The sequence below is a fragment of the Dermacentor variabilis genome, chromosome 4 (assembly GCF_050947875.1).
Source record: "Dermacentor variabilis isolate Ectoservices chromosome 4, ASM5094787v1, whole genome shotgun sequence".
In the NCBI taxonomy this organism is placed as follows: domain Eukaryota; kingdom Metazoa; phylum Arthropoda; class Arachnida; order Ixodida; family Ixodidae; genus Dermacentor; species Dermacentor variabilis.
The window spans coordinates 34,243,598-34,263,903 of NC_134571.1; the positions used below are offsets into that span (position 1 = coordinate 34,243,598).

The window sequence follows — 20,306 nt, forward strand, 5'->3', positions numbered from 1 at the left end:
TGGCTTGGGTGTTTTCTCACCGCGAAGCCCGCAGCGCAGCCAAGGCTCGCATGGGCGCACGCTAGGCTCGCGTGCGATAGGATTTGGTGGTCTTCTTTATCCGCAGCGCGCGTTACAGTTTTGAGCGGGCAAACTGGTTGTTGTTGACGAAGGAAAGTTCGCCCCGAAACACGCGGCAAGGTGTTTTCGACAACTGTGATCTCATCGCCCTGCGACTGCCGGCAAGTGTCTCCGCACGGCTGAAGTGCCTTTACCGTCTTGGAACGAGGAAAAGTAGCTAAGGGACACGTCTGTCACTGTTGTGTAAATGTGTGCAGTTTTGTATGAGCAACATGTCGGTTAAATGAGTTAAACGTATCTCCGTGGGACGGTTTTATGCAACTTGCTTGTCGATGGAGTTGGAAATCACGTTGATGTCAAGTGTGCGACCAACGTTGTATTCGCTTCGTTTGCAGCACATTTATAGAAGTTAGCTGTTACAAGCAAGAATAAGAATTATTAGCCACTGAAGCGCTAAACGTGCGGTAGCGCGTCCGCCGGCCAGTGTGCGATGCTTCTCATACCAGGTGCGGTGGTTTGTCAACATGCACACGTGTATCGACGGTCATAGGAACCGATACACGCAGTATTGTAGCAACATGTTTAAATGTTGCTGTGCGCACGCAGGCACAAAAATGATGCTTATGCAATTTCCCGCCTTATGTTGCACTTCAAATTGGGTTCTATGTCTATTTGCGCAGTACTTTAAAGTTGGCGGATTGTTTATCAAGCCGACTGACCCGCCGCCCTCCCCAGCATTGTTTAGAAGCGTGACTAGGAATCTCTCTTGCAGCGATCATGTCTGACAGCAGCGACAGCAGCGACGGCAGTGAAGATGCCCAGGAGCAATCCAGCTCAGAGCCACAGATCGGCTCTGGCGAAACTCCAGATGACATGCCGTTTGAAACTTTGCTTACTGATGTCTGCTGCCATCCGACACGGGATGCGGTGGCTATTGGCACCGTGGAAGGCGATGCCTTTGTCCATTCATACGCCTTGGACAGCCCTAGTCGTGAGCTGCTGCACCTGACGCACCACCGCACGTCCTGCCGCAAACTCCGGTTCTCGGCTGATGGCTCAATGCTCTTTACGGGCTCCAAGGATCAGTCTCTGTGCATGGTGGATCTGAATTCGGGTGCAGTGACACAGCGCCTCCCAGAGGCCCACAGGTGAGTAGTGCACCTTCAATCGCGAGCGAGCCGATCTGATTCAATGTGGTGGTGCAGTGCACCCATCTACAGCCTGTGCGTTGTGGACGAGCACCTGCTGGCGTCCGGCGATGATGATGGCCATGTCAAGGTACCTTGTGCTTCATCACTTCACCGACATCTCATTTTAAGCGCAACTGTAGGCACATGATGTTATGTCGCCTTCTCTACAAAGCTTAATAATCATGACATAGCAAATCATTCATTTTAAGGGTGCTGGAATGTTGGGAAGTCACAGCGGGCCACGTGCACATACCATGCCTGAAGTTTTTTGGAGAACAGGGTTGGTGGGTAGTTGACCCAGAAACCCCTGCAATTTGCTGTGCCACTTATAGGGAGTTAGGAACATTAATGGGAGAAAGGCAGAGAGGTCGGTCTGAGTGATATATGACTCTAGCCTGCTACTTCATGCTTGGAAAAGGATCTGTGGGACTAACAAAGACAGGGTAAGAATATTAGAGAGGTATACTCAGTTTATGTTCCAGAGGGCTGCTGCATTCTTAACATGTTACCGACTGTATTTTACATTATGATCACAGTTCCTTACATAAAGTTCCCTTGTTTGGCAACATTCTAAGCACTCTGCACATAGCTGAGGGGCATGTTAACTACAGCATAACTGCGAGTCAGCCTAGTTGGAACAGATTCATTCTTAAACAAACTTTTTTTTGTGCAAAACAAACAAGGACAAGGAAAAGGAGCAACACAACAGGAGCAACACGTCCTTGTGTTGCTCCTTTTCCCTGTATGTTTTGCTCAAAAAATCTTTGTGTAAAAATGTTTACTAAAACTTGAGCAAGCTGTTCAGATGAAAAAAAATTCCGAAATTCCATTGCCTGCTTCTCTATGCATGCTTCTCTTGAATAAATATTTCTTTAAGTACCTTGCAGTTTTTTCAATGTAGGTTTTGCTGTGTAAGTGACAGACATTAGTATTTATGTTACTTTCTTTGATTTGATCGTCATGATTTTAAATGTTTTCCTACTTTGCTTATTTTCTGACATATGGTTCGCCATATGACGTTTGTTTGGTCAGCCTACCATGGTGGCTCAGTGGCTATGGCATTCTGCTACTGCAAAGTTGTGGGTTTGTTCTTGGGCTGCAGCAGCTACATTCTGATAGGCATGGAAACACTTGTGTATGGTGCATTTGGTGTGTTTGCAGACCCGAAAATGGCTGAACTTAACCCAAATGCAAAAGGCACAGGTATGGAATGGGCAAATTTATAGCATTTCGTTAGCCGCTTCACGAGAGCTTCACTTCACACACATTTCAAATTGTGCATTGATCTGCATATTTTTTTTTTTTTGTGCGTGCCAGTGCTGCAGTAGGTCACAGTTGGCTCTAGAGGTGAAATGCCACTAGAGCAGTTGGCTCTAGCGGTAAAATGTTTTACACTTGGTTACAGCAGTGTTAGCTCTGTGTTTTGCTGGGTTAAGCTCTGCACCACTAGGTGGCTGCACCATGCAGGCCATGCAGGCCACCGCTAGGTCCCTTCGGCTGCTCACATTTACGCATCTGCCTAGTTGTCAAAACTCCCAGCTTGCATTCATTCACTGAAACACTGGACACGCTTAGTGCTGTGATAGAACGCTCGCAATGCACGCTCCTTGGATAGCTCTCGCTGGATATTGACAGCCACATGGCTAGCAGACAGGTTGGAGAGGTTTCGCATGCTGGCTCCGAGACACCGGAAGCAGATGACACGATGCCACATAATCACGCAGAGCCAGGGAAGGCGGAGCTTAGCCTCGATCGCTCGGTGAACAAGTTGAGGTGAAAAAACATGGCTAGGAATGAAGGTAACTTGCAACCACTCATAGCTTTCTTAACATCAGACGCTTCTCCTAAATTGTGGTGCGAATATTTTACTATCGCTGTACCCTACGCATCTACAAGATTTGTCCTAACCATTTCAAGGACCCTTTAAAGCCTTGGTAACCAGCAAGAAAAAAAAAAAAGATTATGGCACTTTCATCAGTATGGCAGCACATTCAGGTGCAAGCTATTTATAACCAAGCATTATTGGTAGATGGTGCCAGTGCAGCCCAAACCATAGAGTTTGATCACTCGAGAGAAGTGTGCTGATGACTGTGTAGTGCCTCTGTGTTTGTAGATATGCTAAGGCCTATACACATGCATGTGGCTATCGCTTCAGGTGTGGGACCGCCGGCACAACACTGCTGTCATGGAATGCCGGGAGAGTGATGACTTCATCAGTGACTTGGCCACAGGTGACAACCACAGGGTACTGCTGGCCACCAGGTCAGTTCACGCAGATGCTTAAACTTTACATTTTCGGTGAGCTTTTTGTGAAGGTTAACCTTAACCTCGTACTTTCTTTTTTTCCTGTAAATAATTCTGCATTGAAGGATATTTTGTGTGGTCCTGTGTTCAATGAGAAAGAACTGCAAATATTTGCTTATGCCACCAAAAGTTATTCAACCTCAAAATTCTATACTGAAGCAAACAAAAAGAAAATCATCCTCTTTAGTATTTCACTCGCCCAAGAATGCCACAATCTACTACCAGTGAGAGCAATGCATTTTTGAACATTACCTGAGAGATATTGATGCTAAAGAGAAATGCTAGATTAAGCTAGATTGGTTTAGAATAGTATATATTCTCTTGGGCCAGGTAATGACGCACATCTGGAAAAGCTTTGAAGTGCAAAACATAGGACAACAAGGAGGTGCTTGTCCCTTTGGTATTCTTTTCCTCGTGTTCTTGTGTTTTGCACTTTAGCCTTTTCCATATGTAGTCTTCTTGCTTTCACGATGCAGCTGCACATGTTTCCTACCCTAACGGAGAAGCCGCAAAACATTTTGTAAGTGTCATTGCGCCAAGATTTGGCATCATGCATGGACTCCAAGTGTGCTTCTTTAACCCAGAAGCCATAGAAGGGTGCAAGCAACTCGGATGTGCAAAGGTGTGCACAGCTGCAAATGAATTTCCTGGATACCACTCTGTGGGTCAACTCATTGCTTAATATTGGCATGATAACAACAATGCGCAGCATACCACTGCAACTCTGTTTAAAACAGAAGGTGGTGCAAGCTTATTTCTGGACTACACTGTGAAGGCTTTAGTGGCCACTCCTTACTGATGACAAGCAAATTAATAATAGAAAACATCACTCTGGGGTGACTCTTTATTAAACATCATATTGCAAATGTAGCTTTCTTTATTGAAGTGTTAATACTTTTCTAGCTGTTGGTCACAGCACATACCTAATGACTGCAGGTACAGTCGAACCCGGATATATCGAACCCGCATATTTCGAATTATTGGCTATATCGAACACACAGATTACCCCCTTGAATATACTATGTAAAAGTATAGGACAATTGCATAGTATATCGAATTCCATTTTCGTCGGACATTCAATATATCGAACGCCGCGCCGCGCCCCTGGAAGGTGCGCTTTTCCCAAAGACATTCGTGTCCGGTCCTCAGGGGAAAACATTTCCGCAGAGTCAGTCAGAAGGCTTCTCCTCTGCGCATGCGCGGCCGTCGCCTAGCGACGGAGACGCAGAGCCTTCCCCTGTTCTTGCGCCCCGCCGGCATGTGCATTGGGCAAGGGCATTAGAGATCAGCGAAGAGAGTGCGCGGCATGGAGACACGGCGACATTTCCAAGCCACGCTTCCTGGGAAAAGGGACAGAGAGAGAGTGAGGGGTCGGCACGGTCGCTCGTGGGCCAGGTGAGACAAGAGAGCCAGAGAGGGCTAAAAAAACGAACACAGCGCCTTCGACGGCATATTCCACCGATCTTTTTCCCCGCTCTCTTCTTTCTTTTCCCTTTGTCGTTCCTTCGCAGCCCCATTGACTTCCGCTCGAACAGGCTTCGCTCGGACTGCTCCATCTGCGCATCGCGCGTTTTGTTGTGCGAACCTCTGTTTCAACGTACCGTGTGTAGCGTGTGTGACTGCGGTCATCTGGTGAGCTATGGCATCCGCGGACATAAAAAAGAGGAAGAATCTGGACTTTGCAAGAAAGCTTGAAGTAATCCGGCGTGTCGAGAATGGAGAAAAGAAGTCCTCCGTGACAGACGCATTCGTCATTCCGCACAGTACTTTAAGTACGTTGTTAAAAAACAAGCAGGACATCAAGCTTAAAGCAGGTGAGGAAAGTCGCTCAGGAGCGTGTCGTGTGCGCCCTGCTGCTTTTGACAAAGTGGAGAAGGCACTCTATACGTGGATTCTTGAAATCCGAGCGAAAAATATTCCCGTGGATGGCCCAATGTTAATCGAAAAGGCCAAATGGTTTGCTACGGCTCTTGGCGAAGAGAACTTTTGCGGTGGCACTGGATGGCTGCAACGGTTTAAATACCGCCACAGCATTGTAGGAAAGGCCATTTCAGGCGAAAGTGGGGCTGTCAGCAGCCAGGAGATGCAGCAGTGGCTTTCTGAGGAGTGGCCGAAGATCACTGAGAAGTTTTCGCCTGCAGAAATCTTCAATGCAGACGAAACTGGTCTCTTTTGGCAAATGTTGCCGAATAAGACACTCGCTCTTCGTGGAACCTCATGCAACGGCGGTAAAATGAGCAAAGTGCGTGTGTCAGTGCTGCTTGCAGCCAACATGGACGGCTCGTGCAAGCTACGGCCATTCGTGATGGGGAAGAGCAAGTCACCGCGCTGCTTCAAGAACTGTAAACAGCTTCCCGTCAGCTGCGGCTGTAATAGAAAGGCCTGGATGACAGGTCAACTTCTTGTTGAATAGCTGCAGGCTTGGGACGCTGAGTTGGGCAAGTCGGGCCGCCGAGTTTGCCTTCTGGTAGACAACTGTTCGGCCCATCAAACGACTTGCAAGCTGCAGCACATTGAATTGAAGTTTCTCCCGCCAAACACCACAGCGAGACTGCAGCCCCTCGACCAGGGTATCATAAAGGCATTCAAGGTAGGCTATCAGAAGCAACTTATTCAACGGCTCCTCATAAACCTCCGCATGGGAACCGGTCTCAAGATTGACCTGCTCGGCGCGATCCAGATGATTACTGGCGCTTGCGGCGACGTGAAGCAGGCCACAGTAGCCAACTGTTTCGGCAAGGCAGGCCTTGAAGTGGCCAGAGATGAATGTCCGGAAGCTTTAGATGATGATGAGTGCTTGGAGGACGCGTTCCGTGACTTGTCCAATTTTCCCGGCGCCGTCCCGTCCGAAGTTACTGTTGATGACTTCATTAACGCTGACAGCGAAGTTCAAGCGGTAGCCGACCTCGCTGATGAGGACATTGTGGCCGGAATAGCTGGCGTTCAAGACGGCGATTCCAGCGACGACGAGGGCAACTGTGTTTTTGAAGAAACGCGTCCGTGCACAGCCACTGAACTGGCGTCAGCGTTCAGCCTGATTCGGCGCTGTTGCGGCGAAATGGAAGGCATTGAGCTCTCGCACCTGGACAGTCTTGAGAAGATTGAGACTAGTGTTTTAATCTTCATTTCCCAGAGGAAAAAGCAAGCAGCCCAAAATTAGTGATTTTTCTTCCGTGGAATAAAGTGCTTTCATATTGTGTGCACATGCTATGTGATTCGCGACTGTTCCAATCGGTAAGCCACAGTTTTTTATGATCGTGAGTGCTTTTTTGGTTTATATCTGTATATCGAATTTTCGCTATATCGAACTATTTTTCGATCCCCGTCGAATTCGATATATCCGGCTTCGACTGTATTTGTCGATCAACTGGTCTTTCGTCATAGGAGCATGCCCAGGGTTTCTTATCCAGCTGTAGGTGAGAGCTAGATAGCCTTTGGGAATGACATGTCGCCATCCTAACTATTTCAAAATTACTCGACGTATTGCTGCTATGCTACTCAAGTCACATTCAACTCATGGTTTTTTTTTTTGTGTGTGTGTGTCTGTTTTTCCTTTTTTTTTTGTCTTTTGTGTTACTCGCGCACTGACAGCTTGACCGGCCGTTCTAATGCCTCAAAAACATGCCGCCAACGACTCCCCCTGAATACCTCCTAAACTTTCGCATCCCCAACACGCTCCCAAGCCCCCGTATTTCTAAAAAAATTTCATTTTTCTCTTTCTTTTTCTTTCACTCTCTCCCCCTTTTTTTTTGTCTGTCTTGGTGCGGCCCTGGCTTCCCCCACCCCCCTTTTTTTCTTTTTTTCTGCTTCTATTTCTTTTCTTTTCTCCCTGCGTGCCCACTCTCACGCTCTTGTCCCCTCGTCTTGGGAATGAAGCTCACAGACGTTGGACGACAGCCCTTGTTTCCTCTGGTAATCTCTCTCTTTAAAACCAGCCGCCAGCGACAACACCCGCACGTGACGTCACTGCACTAACCCTTTAAAGCTAACACGCCGAGGATGACGAGGCCGCCTTTGACGAAGATAGGTCCTCCTATCGAAACGTTGGCCAGCCTTTCTGAGGCACCTTATCCCTGTTTACAAACTTTATACCACATGCTTGATGGAAGTATTTCAAGAAAGACAAATCTGGCCAAAATTTTCACAGCTAATAACCAATGCTCTTCCAATGGAGAAATGCAGAGGCAGTTTGGCAGATTGAATGACTTAGTGTTTCTAGTCTCATTAATGGCGTGATATTTACACAAATCTGCCTTGAAGACACTTCATTGTCGGTTTTGTTATGTCCTGCTTCCGAACTTTAGTTTTAACCACAAATCACTGTCGAACTGCCAGAAAAATGTCATTTGGTTGAAGAAGATTTCATGGATCGACTAAAACCGAGAAAGCACTGTTTTGTGGACAATTCGGGCATGTACTGCTTGAACACAACTAGAGCAAGTAGCACCATGCCACGCTGCCACTGGCTTAGGAAACCAGAGGTGTCCAGTAAATCTAACACTAGGTGCACCACTGGCCATTTCTCCGGTCTTGTACGCCAGAGGAGAATCAGTGCAGATACATTTTAGGAGCAATAACTTCTCTTTAGCAGCGCATTTGAGAACAGGCGTCGTACAGTGTGACATGCCACTGTGCTTCACTCACCCATTGTGTCCCTTTGTCACCTGCCATTCTATGTCCTTTTTGTTTGAGACATCAGATTTGTTCTTCTGTGGCGTGTCATTTTCATTGGAAGTGTTCAACAGTGCTTCATTAAGCTTCGCTCTTCAAACTTGTGCAGCAGGAACTGTTTCCATTTCTGGCACGTCATGTGAAGCGTCTTGTTTCGCTTCTTTTCTTTAAAACTCATGTCACTAGAATAGGCTTTGTTTAAATTTTGCTTGTTCTTCTTTACCTTCAGTGTGGCAGAACTAACGTTAGGAAGCATTTGGTAGCAGGAAAGAAGTGACTGCCCTAGAGCTACTATTGTCTTTTGGAAGCAAAGCTGTTTAGACGGGCCTTTTGTTGTGTGAACAAGGAAAGTCAACCAAGGCTTCCTTGCACATATAGTTGGGGCATGGTGGAACAGGAGAGGGGTTAGTAAGGACAGCAAAGAACTTTATAGATGAGACCATGTGAAAGTTGTAAACTAGCGCCGGTGTAAAGTAACTAATGCTTCAGGTTCATAAAGCATTATTGTTTGGTATATTGGCCCTGAGTTTCTTATGTGGTGATCATGCAGCGGGGATGGGACTCTGACAGCCTTCAATCTAAGGCAGCGTGCTCTCCAATTGCAGTCGGAACCCTTTGAGGACGAGTTTCTCTCTCTGGCCATACTCAAGGCAAGTGCTTTTTTGTGCTCTTGCATGTTCAGTTGACAAAATCCCTGATGTTGTGCAGCAGAATGCTGTCATGACAACTCTGTGAATGTTGTAGTTGTAATATATGTAGTTATTCTCTAGAAAGCTTTGCAGGTCAAAAGCAATGGTACTTCTAAATGCTCTTCAGTGACATTTTTATGACCACATACGATATAGATATGAATGAAACTTCTATGACCACACGCTACTCGTGTACCTTACACATCACTGCCTGCTAAATATGAAATGGACTTATAGTTATTGCATTAGCGCCCAGTAGCTTGAGTTTGATGACTATAACAAAAATTAGAGGGCTTTAGGCATAGTGAATTTTCTTTCAAGTTGTGGGAGTTCTAAATGTAAGCATGCCCCCCCCCCCCCCCCAAAAATAAAAGATTGTTGATTGTGTTGCATGACGTGCGCCTTGCTTTCAGTGTCCCTGGTCTATTTGTTTCTACAGTTCCATGTGGACAGGGGAATGTTTGCCCGATTAGATTCTTATCCTAGATTGCGAGAACGTAATTGTCCACTCACACCTTTGTTGAATAGGTACTCTCGCTTAGTGACATTGGTGATGTGCATGATAGTGATGGTGGTCTCTCTCTGTCTTTTCCTTTCTTTTTTAGCACGGCCGTAAAGTGCTAGTCGGTGCTGGTGACGGTAGTGTGAACTTGTTCAGCTGGGGCCGCTGGGACAACATGGGTGACCGGCTTCCACTGGGCCGCTCGCAGGCTGTTGACAGTCTGGTTGCCATCACTGAAGACCTCTTCTGCTTGGGCACTGCTGACGGTCGTGTTCGGTACGTTTTCACTTGTGGCAGCAGGTGCAGTAGTGCATTTACGTTACACGTTTCTTTCTTTCTTTTGCTGGAAAAGACAGCTATCTGCTATTCCAACTAAAGAGACAGCTGAATGAGCAGAATTTTCAGTGTATTCACATGAACAGTAGTACTGGAAGTTGTGTACAGACTTCAGAATAGGCTGTTATGGCGTATACGCGGCTGGGCTGCTCAGTGGTGAGCACTGGAAACTTGTGTCCCTCCCCTTCATCAGCCAAATGTGTCTGATGCCCCTAACTAAGTCAAAGTCGGTAGTGAAAATTCATAAGCACATCAAAAACATCAAGAATCTTTATATTAAGTAACAGTATGATAAGAATTAATAATATGCATTTCTCCTACGAATGAAGCCAGGGTTTTCTAGTGGCAGTGCCTTATACATATGTGCCAGTTTGATCCATCTTTCTCCCAAGTTTAGCATACTTTTAATAGCTCCCATCCGTTTGCCCCTTATTGCCTTGAGTTTTTTGCTTGTAAGAAAAACATTCGTATTGCACTTGGACGTGCTCACTATCATGAAAAAGGGAGGGCCAGCTGGCTGACCAGCTGGACTTTTCTCGGGTGGGGGGGTTAAGGTGTACTTGCATTGGAGGCTCGAGCATGCAAAATTAGTTTCATAACTGTGTGCAACACCAGGGTAAAATTGGTAGAAGTACTGACTGTTGTGCTAGTTGGTCTCACATTTAACTAGGGTAGCTTAGTGCGAAGTGCTAGGCAGACACAAATGCGAAGCACTTGTCCTTATCTGTTATATGTGCAGTATTTTGTGCTATTTACCCTTGTAGGAATGAAATTTGTATTCCTGTTACAACAAGAATAAATTACCTTACCTCAGTTCATTGGGCACAAACCAAGGAAGGGAGGCAAAACGTGTTACACCACCTGACCAAGGCTTGCCCTTCCTTAAAAAAAAAAAAATAAATAAAAGGGAGTTTTCAACCTTGCGTATGCAAAAGGGTTTGAGTACCCAAAGGGACCTTCACATATGCAAAGCAGCACTTTGGGGTTCCTTTGTAAGCTCGGCATTTTGCGTACCTGAACTTCATGCATGCAAAATCCAAAACTCCCTAAAAGCATGCCAAGAAACTAAAATTTCATGCGTTTTCTTGCTGGGTGTTCCTACACTTCAATAGTGAACTGCCTTACATCTTATGGCAGCCTGTAAAGCATTTGATACTGCAGAGAGGACATGCAATTTGTGCATCTGTATGGCTGAAGCTGCACAGGTTTCACGAAGTATGTCACCTCATTGAAAATGTTGTAGGGACAATGTTATTTTTTAATTTCAGGATGGTGACATGAGAGCATGTTTCTATTAGATGACTACTGTGAAATCTTTTTACTAAAAACTTCAGATTTACAATTTTTTTCATGTTAACAAGAATTTGAAAGATCTTCAGTCAAATGCCATTAATGAGAAAAATTTCAGTACCGCGAAGTTCAAAACACCGAATATTTCAAAATAACAAACAATATTGTCGCGATGCAGAAGAGGACGTGCATACAAGAGATGATGACGAAGTGTTGCTGAGGCGCTTCTGCCGCCATGTTCTAGTGTCAGCTGCTGCCTTCAGCATTCGCCTTGCATAAACAACATTCGTGCTTGTCTCTGCGTCGCAACATTTTGGTGGACGTGCGGGGTACCAACACGGAGCTTCGCAGCAGTCGCCGCATGAGCCTTGACATGATGATCGACAGACAGAGTGCCACAGTGACCAACCGCCCACCTCCGGTGCCGCAGTCTCTGACCTCCGTCGTGTTGTCCCAGCCACGAGACCCAGGGACATTCAATGGCATCAATGGTAAGGATGCTGAAGACTGGATTTCCTGGTATGAGCGTGTCAGCGAAAATAATCAGTGGGACCCAAGGCTAATGCTAGTGAATGTGATATTCTATCTCCGAGGCAAAGCGCTAGCACGGTACGAGACCCACGAACACGACATAATGAGTTGGGACATCTGCAAACAGAAGCTTCTAGACCTCTTTGGAAAGCCCTTTGGCCGTCAGCCGTCAGTGAAAAAGGAGCTATCGACTCGCGCTCAAATGTCAACAAAATCTTACGTGGCATTATATTCAAGATGTCCTCGCGCTCTGTCATAAAGTTGACAAAGACATGAACGAGACCGACAAGATTGGCCACATCCTGCAGGGCGTAGTAGATGACATATTTAACCTGCTTATCTACAAGAACTACGACTCGGTGGACACTATCATTAAAGAGTGCTGCAATTTTGACCTGATAAAGAGTTGCCGCATTACGCAGCAGTTCAGCAGGCTACCAAATACAGCTTCGATGTCTTCGTGGGAGGAACAGCTAGATGGACCTCCTCTGTCTGGACAAGAAAATTTGATGCTGTTAATTCGTCGTGGGCTTGAAGCAATGTCTCCCGCCATTCCTCGTCAGCATTGCCCAGACAACACATGTTCTGTCTCGCTTGTACAGGTCGTTGTCAGACAAGAGACAGCAAATTTAGGCTTCCCGTCTCTCTTTCCCACTCATGATGCTGCTGTCAGTCAGGACTGGCCCCGCCCAAACACTGCTTCCCTGTTTTCAGCGGTTCCAACTCACCGTCATAACCCGGCCGACTGGAGAACACCGGATGATAGGCCGATTTGTTTCAGTTGTGCACATGTTAAACATATCGCTCGTCATTGCCACCATCATTGGTGGCAATGACGTGGTGGAGCCCTTGGTGAGCTTCCTATCCAACTGTCCAGATCAAGGTGTTCCCTGTTTCTCTGTGTATCCTTCAGCTATAAATACCGACAACGTGCCTCCGACCTTCCGAACTAGCCGGTCACCATCACTCCTAAGTCGTCGGTCTTGCTTACCCCAGGTTTGCTGTTCTACCCCCGCGTTCGTGCCACAGGAAAACTAGTTTGTGCAGCTCCTGGAGATGACGCTGCATCAACGACCCGACCTGGAAATCTTCTGATCACATTGCCTAGCTTTGGAAGTGTATTAGATGATGAGGTGGATGGAGTCTCAGTCAAGTCCCTTGTTGACACCAATGCGCAGATGTCTGTAATGAGCGCCTCCCTTTGCAAAAACTCAGAAAGGTCTTCACGCCTGCTGTACCATGCACAATACACGTCGCCAATGGCAGTACGCCACCGGTTGTTGGCATGTGTACATCACGAATAACGATTGCCGGCCATCAAACCACCGTCTTAATTATTGTGCTAGAGCACTGTTCGCGTGACCCGATTTTGGAGCTGGACTTTCTTTCGACCCATTCTGCTCTAATAGACTGTGCTACAGGTGCCATGCAGTTGGACCTTCCTTCTGACAACTACTTTGTTTCTGATGCACATCATCCGTCCCTGTGTTCTTCTGAATTCACCCGGTTGCCGCCTCAAGCCGCTGCTACTGTACCTTTTAACGCTCGACCACATGTTCCTGATGGCGACTACATCGTCTCTCCCCTTGTGGACGTTATCCTACAGCATGGCGTCGTGCTCCCAAGTACTGTTGTCACCATTGTCGATAATTCTACTTGGCTTCCTGTTCTCAACTTTGGGTCTGTGGCACATGTTCTTCCCGGTAACATGACAGTGGCCAGTCTGACACCTCTGCACGAGTATGAGATATCTCCACCCGTGCCCACTATTCCTGCCTCTGTCAGCCCTGCCATCGTGTGTTCCCGTTTGGCTTCGTCACCCTACCGCAATGTCGATAAAAAGATCGCTACCGACCACTCTCCAGTTCAAACTGAAGACCTTAGGCGCATTCTGTTTAGTCACCGCAATATTTTTTATTTCGAGGACCACCTGCTTGGCAAGGCCGCTGTAGTCACTCATCGGATTCACACTGGCGACGCAAGCCCTGTCCATCGCCGCCCCTACCACGTATCTGCCGCAGAGCACAGCATCATTCAAAGTGAAATCGCAAAGATGCTGAAGAAGAATACCATCTAGCCTTCCACTAGTCGTGGGCCTCACCAGTTGTCCTCGTCAAGAAAAAAGACAACACCTGGAGATTTTGTGTTGATTATCGCTATCTGAGCAAGATCACCAAGAAGGATGTGTATCCATTGCCTTGTATCGATGACGCACTTGTCTGTCTACATGGGGTGAAATATTTTTCATCGATTGACCTCCACTCGGGCTACTGGCAGATCTCTGTTGATGAGAAGGATCGCGAGAAGACACCATTTATTATGCCTGATGGACTTTTTCAATTCAGAGTCTTGCCTTTCGGGCTTTGCAATGCCCTAGCGATGTTCGAGAGAATGATGGACACCCTTCTCTGAGGCTTGAAGTGAACCATCTGTATGTGTTATCTCGATGACGTAATCATTTTCGCTCCAACTTTTGAAACCCGCAGTGAGCATTTCCGACGGTCCTTGCTGTGTTTCGTGCTGCGAAACTTCAGCTCAACTCGTGGAAGTGTCACTTCGGTCATCGTGAAATAACTGTTCTCGGGCACCTTGTAAATGCCAATGGAATTCAACCTGACCCGCCCAAAGTTCGAGCTGCACAAGACTTTCCTGTGCATTGCTCAGTTAAAGACGTTTGCAGCTTCATAGGCTTATGCTCGTACTTTCATCGCTTTGTTCAAAATTTTGCTGACATTGCACGCCCTCTCACCGAGCTTTTAAAGAACGACGTCACTTTCGCGTAGGGACAGCGGCAGGCCGAAGCCTTCACAGCACTCATCATACTCTTGATGAGCTCTCAATTTTAGCCCATTTTGACCCTTCAGCACCCACTGAAATCTATACAGATGCTAGTGGTCACGGCATTGGCGCTGTTCTTGCCCAGAGATGATTCAGCGTGGTCAAGAGTGCATTATCGCTTATGCAAGCCGTCTTCTGTCCACGGCTGAGCGCAACTATTCTATCATGGAGTGAGAGTACCTAGCGCTGGTTTGGGCGATAGCGAACTTTCGCCCATACCTATTTGGTTGCCATTTCCGCGTAATTATCGACCACAACGCGTTCTGCTGGCTCTCCTCGTTGAAGGACCAGACAGGGCGTCTTGAGCATTGCGCATTGCGCTTGCAAGAGTACACTTTCTTTGTAGTGTACAAATCCGACCATTTCCATCAGGATGCTGACTGCTTGACCTGCCACCCTGTTGACCCACTGGAAGCTACAGACCTCGAATCCGACACCAGCGTTATGTTTATCTCAGGTTTCCTCAACATTGGTGATGAACAGCACCGTAATCCCTTTCTACGAACCATCACAGATCAGTTAAGCTTGCCAACTTCCCTTCATCTCTTCTGTATTTCCGATGGAGTCCTGTACAAACACAACTTGCGCCCTGTAGGTGCTGACCTATTGCTTGCCGTACCGCGGCACGTTCAATGCACCATGCTTCAGCAACTCCACGACATGCCCACCGCTGGGCATCTCGGGTGTTACTCGCACCTTTGACCGAGCCTGGCGCCATTTCTTCTGGGCCGACCTCTACCACTCTGTGCGCCGGTATGTGACTGCTTGCAGCCTGTGCCAACGCCAGAAGCCCACTGCCATTGCTTCAGCTGGGCTTTTACAACCCATCGATATTCCTACTGAGCCTTTCTTTTGCATGGGACTCAACCTACTTAGCCCTTTTCCTTTCTCAGCTAAGGGTAACAAATGGGTTGCAGTTGCAACTGATTACGCCACATGTTTTGCCATTACGGGAGCTCTGCCTACAAGTTGTGCCACTGACGTCACGGATTTCCTCCTACACAACGTCATCCTGCACCCCGGTGCTCCACGTCAGCTCCTGACGGACCGCAGACGTTACTTCTTGTCAAAGGGCATTGATGATGTCCTCTGCCTATGCTCTACTGAATATCAAATAGCCACTGCTTACCATCCATAGACTAACAAACAGTCTCACAGTGCAACTGAACAGAATGCTTACCAACATGCTAGCTATGTACACTTCTCCAGACCACAAGAACTGGGACGTCGCTCTGCGATATGTCACCTTTGCGTACAATTCATCCCGCCATGACACTGCAGGTTACTCATCGTTTTATCTGCTATTTGGCCATGATCCTGTTTTGCCCCTGGACACTGTACTTCTATAAGCCACACAGTCACACACCGCTTATGCCCACGATGTGATTTCTACAGCAGCGCAGGCCCGTCAGATTGCCCGTGCTCGCCTCACTGATTCCCAGGCTGCTCGGAAGTCCCGTTACAATATGCACCATAGGGACATGCAGTATTTACCTGGCTCCCTCGTACTCCTCTGGTCACCACCTCATCGTGTGGGCCTATCGGAAAAACTTCTGTCATGATATTCAGGTCCCTACTGAATCCTGCGACAGCATTCAGATGTGACATACGAGATTGCTCCCGAAGAGCCAGGCCCATCGTCCATACAGCCAAAAACTTATGTTGTCCATGTCTTCCGTTTAAAGCCCTACATGTATGTCTTTGCCGGGCCATAATCGCTTGCGCTGTGTTGGCACTCCAACCCCGGCGGCATAGTGTCGCGATGCAGAACAGGGCATGCAGACAAAAGTCGGATGACGAAGAAGTCTTGTTGTTGCTATGGCGCTTCGACTGCCATGTTATAGTGTCAGCTGGTGCCTTCAGCATTCGCCTTGCATAAACAACATTCGTGCTTGTCTCTTCCTCGCAACAATATTTTATGCTTTCTCTGCACTTGTAGCACCTCAAAATAACAAATTTGTATATATTGCACACACTTGTGACTTACGAAGCCGTCAGAAGTTCGGCACGCCACTAACAGCAGCAGATAATCCTGGACAGCTGTGCTTACAAATCCACGCCAGCCCCATTGCCTTCAGTGATGGTTGGCCACAGGGACAGAAACTACACACATCAGCACTACTGGAACTGCGGGCATGAGATCACATTTATTCTTGTGCAGTCTTGAAGGATTGAGAAAAAATAACACCAGTGAAAGGTGAGTTTGCTTAAAATACCACCAACAGCCCATCTTGATCAGCAAGTCAACGAATGACAAAAGGAAAGTGAAAACGTTTGTGGATCCTTTGGGGCTTCAGTAACTTTTGCGACCATGTGTATTGGAAATGCATGCACAGATCTCAGGCAAGCAAGTACTCACTGTGCACTTTAGTGGCAGTCACCTGTATTATCAGTGAGCTTGCATGTTGCACGCATGATGGCTCAAGATGCATTGTCTTTGCTCTGAAGGAACGCATCACTGCAATGTTCGTGTGTGACAATCGGCGCGCACTCAAGAATCACCGTGTCATGATCACAGGCGCCCTGCAGCATCGTGCTTTTTTTCATCCTACTGCACATGGAACATGCTCGGAACTGTGGTGTGTAGTCTCGCTGTGGTGACAGTTGTTATAGTCTCTGGACTTGCAGTCGGGCACACGCTTGTGTTGTATTAAGTGATTCGAGGTCTGTACGAGCTGTGTGCACTCCAGGCGGAGATAAGCTCTTCGCATAAATGTGCATTTCCACTCGTATTGTGTGGAGTCCTTGTAGTCAGCATAAATGTATTTGTGGATAAGCCTCTTGCAAATGTAGGTGATTTTTCTTGTTGAATTTAGTTTTAAGGTTAATTTGTGCGTTTTCGATGCAGTATTTCAAAATAATGAATGATTTTCGGCTGACCCATGAGATTTGTTATTCAGTAAACCTCTATATAACGAACTTCACAATATAACGAAGTATTTCACTTTTTATAACTTTGCTTTGTCAAAGCTTTGTGAAAGCTTTGTGAACTCTTCCATGTAAAAAAAACTCCATCGGCAACTGTACTTGCTTGCATAAAAAGTTTTGGTACAGAGAAATTGCAGTAGAACAAAGCAAAATGACAATTTTGCCAACTTCTGTATATCTAGGTTTAAATGTATCAAAATTTCACTCTACACATGATGTGGTAATGCCCCATTCTGAATTGGAAGCTCGGAACCGCTGGGTCGTAAAATTGCAGCAACCAGTCTGAAGAGCTGAAGGAAGGCCACTATAATTGCTGGTACATGTTACCAGTTGTCCAGCAAGCTTGTTCTAGCAGTGAGAACAGAAGAGCTTTGTGTCAAAAGTGTATTTTGATAATTGTCAAAATTAACTGAATCACCACCGTTCTGCATGAGTGCATTTTATTTTCCTGCTGTCAGCTTCCTCTATTGTGCGTTTGAGAAATCGACTGATATCAAAGATGACTACTGTTCCTTTGCTAGTTAGTTCACTCCCCATTGACGAGAGGAATATTACAGCATAGTTATTATTATTTCGCAGGGTGGCGAGCGTGCTCCCTAACAAGTGCATAGGCGTGCTAGGTTCGCATGGCCACTTCCCTGTTGAGAGCCTGTCGGTGTCTCGCGATGGGCAGCTCGTGGCCAGCTGCTCGCACGACCAACGTGTCAAGTTCTGGGATGTGTCCTCTGTGGAGAACCTTCGGCCACAAAGTCAAGACTTTTTCGCTGGCCTGGAGGCCTGACCTGACTGAAAGTGAACAAAGCGTGTCGCCTTGGTGATGACAAGCTGTTGTAAGCGTGGTTGGTGAGCCACGCTTTGTTGACCACACTTGCAAGTCTGCCCTTGCTCTTACTGTTATTAGGCATAGTAAAAGGCTCGTTTTTATCCAAGCTACACTGCATTGCCTCCAAAACATTTTCTCATGCTGTACAGGTGAAACATGTCTCATTATCCAAGTTGGCATTTAGCATTGCATGGTATTGCAATTGGAGCAGAGCATAGAGGGCAGGAGTTAGCGAGGCACTGGAAGTGGTAAGGGAATACATCATCTTCTTAGGACAGGTAGTGACCGCAGATCCAGATCATGAGACTGAAATAATCAGAAGAATAAGAATGGGCTGGGGTGCGTTTGGCAGGCATTCTCAGATCATGAACAGCAGGTTGCCACTATCCCTCAAGAGAAAAGTGTATAACAGCTGTGTCTTACCAGTACTCACGTACGGGGCAGAAACCAGGAGGCTTACGAAAAGGATTCTATTTAAATTGAGGATGACGCAACGAGTTATGGAAAGAAGAATGATAGGTGTAACGTTAAGGAATAAGAAAAGAGCACATTGGATGAGGGAACAAATGCGAGTTAATGACATCTTAGTTGAAATCAAGGAAAAGAAATGGGCATGGGCAGGACATTTAATGAGGAGGGAAGATAACCGATGGTCATTAAGGGTTACGGACTGGATCCCAAGGGAAGGGAAGCGTACCAGGGGGCGGCAGAAAGTTAGGTGGGCGGATGAGATTAAGAAGTTTGCAGGGACAACATGGCCACAACTAGTACATGACCGAGGGTAGTTGGAGAAGTATGGGAGGGGCCTTTGCCCTGCAGTGGGCGTAACCAGGATGATGATGATGATGATGATGATGATGATGATGATGATGATGATGATAGAGGGCAGGAACAAATGCTCCATCCAGCTGGATTATTTCCTTTCTTTGGCTGAAGTCGGTGTGTGCAATATTAAAATTTATTTTCAATTCTACGCATCCTAACTTTTTTCCCATGTCTGTTATAAACAAAGCTAGAAAAGGTACTTATACTTCAAGTGGTATTATAAATGCTAAGGTTTAAATGTAAATCTCATTTAGAGGAACTCAAAATAAGCAGTCCAGAGTCACTTGGAACCCAAGAAAGATATATGGCCAGCAATATGAATTACTGCTCATGATTACCTTGTTCATTTTTAGGCATTCATAAGTATTGTCATTTGACTAGAATTTTTTCCTGCAGCCATTTGAGCTGCCACTTCTGCTGCCATTAGTATTCAATGACGTACTCTCATTTGATCCCATAGAACTTGTTTATGGTGATGAACTTTTTAAGATACTTCACCACACCATCAGCTCAAGCACAGTATATCTCAAAGATATTTTAGAATTTTTTTTAGATGCAATCGTATCTTTACCAGTTTTGTTCAATTTTATTCCATAATCATGCTGCAATAAAACTTTTATTTGCTCCAGTTGGTTCATAGCTGAAAACCATCCTGTGTACTTGTGCCTTCTTTGTCCATGCTTTTTGCACAGCCAGTCAAAGTTTTCACAGTTTTGTGCTTTTTCATTTATATTTTTTTATGACATAAATATTGTTAATAAAAGTTTTATGCCACAACCTTTGCAATGACCCATTATCAATGAAGTTAGGTAATAAAACATAAACATAGCTAAATAAATCTGAATATAATATGCTATTTTTACACACACGCATACACACACGCATGACAACACAACAAAAGAAATGAAACTTGACTGTTATGAACAATACCATTAACATATACTATTAAGTGCTGTTCCTATTAAAGCCTGTGTTATTTTTTATTTCTTGGCCTTTTATTTCAGTCATATTGAGCTTTGTAAAATTGCTCCAAAACACACATATTCTGCTACATAATGGGCAATTTCTGCTAAAAAAAAAAAGATAAACCTTGACCACTTTCATTTCTGGGATTGTCTCAAGCATGTTCATTCTTAATTTTTGAACTCTTTACCTACCAGGTGGAAATGGGCCGTTATTTCTAGGTTACACAGAGTTCTTTCTTTTTCTGAAGAAGTTATTGCACTCAATATTTTATGCAATACATGAAAGCAAAGCAGAATAAATTTGATTTTCAGGCATAAAACATTTAGCAACGAGATTTAGCTAATAAAAAATAT

General features: G+C 45.9%; 1 protein-coding gene across 1 annotated transcript; it reads left to right on the forward strand.

Moving 5' to 3' along the window:
• The first annotated feature begins 13 nt into the window (after positions 1-13).
• Positions 14-18,276, forward strand: LOC142578925 (WD repeat-containing protein 55-like). Its single transcript, XM_075688629.1, has 7 exons — positions 14-221; positions 833-1,208; positions 1,266-1,338; positions 3,406-3,512; positions 8,776-8,875; positions 9,520-9,692; positions 17,919-18,276. The coding sequence occupies exons 2-7, from the start codon at positions 838-840 to the stop codon at positions 18,118-18,120; spliced, it is 1,026 nt and encodes a 341-aa protein (XP_075544744.1). The 5' UTR covers positions 14-221; positions 833-837; the 3' UTR covers positions 18,121-18,276.
• Positions 18,277-20,306: the final 2,030 nt, after the last annotated feature.

What these genes read in the sequence shown, in the direction of transcription:
- LOC142578925 (XM_075688629.1), top strand. Translation starts at nt 838, where the DNA reads ATGTCTGACAGCAGCGACAGCAGCGACGGCAGTGAAGATGCCCAGGAG. An exon ending in ATGATGATGGCCATGTCAAG is followed by an intron (nt 1,339 to 3,405) that starts GTACCTTGTGCT and finishes CTATCGCTTCAG; the next exon opens with GTGTGGGACCGCCGGCACAA. An exon ending in ACTGCTGACGGTCGTGTTCG is followed by an intron (nt 9,693 to 17,918) that starts GTACGTTTTCAC and finishes ATTATTTCGCAG; the next exon opens with GGTGGCGAGCGTGCTCCCTA.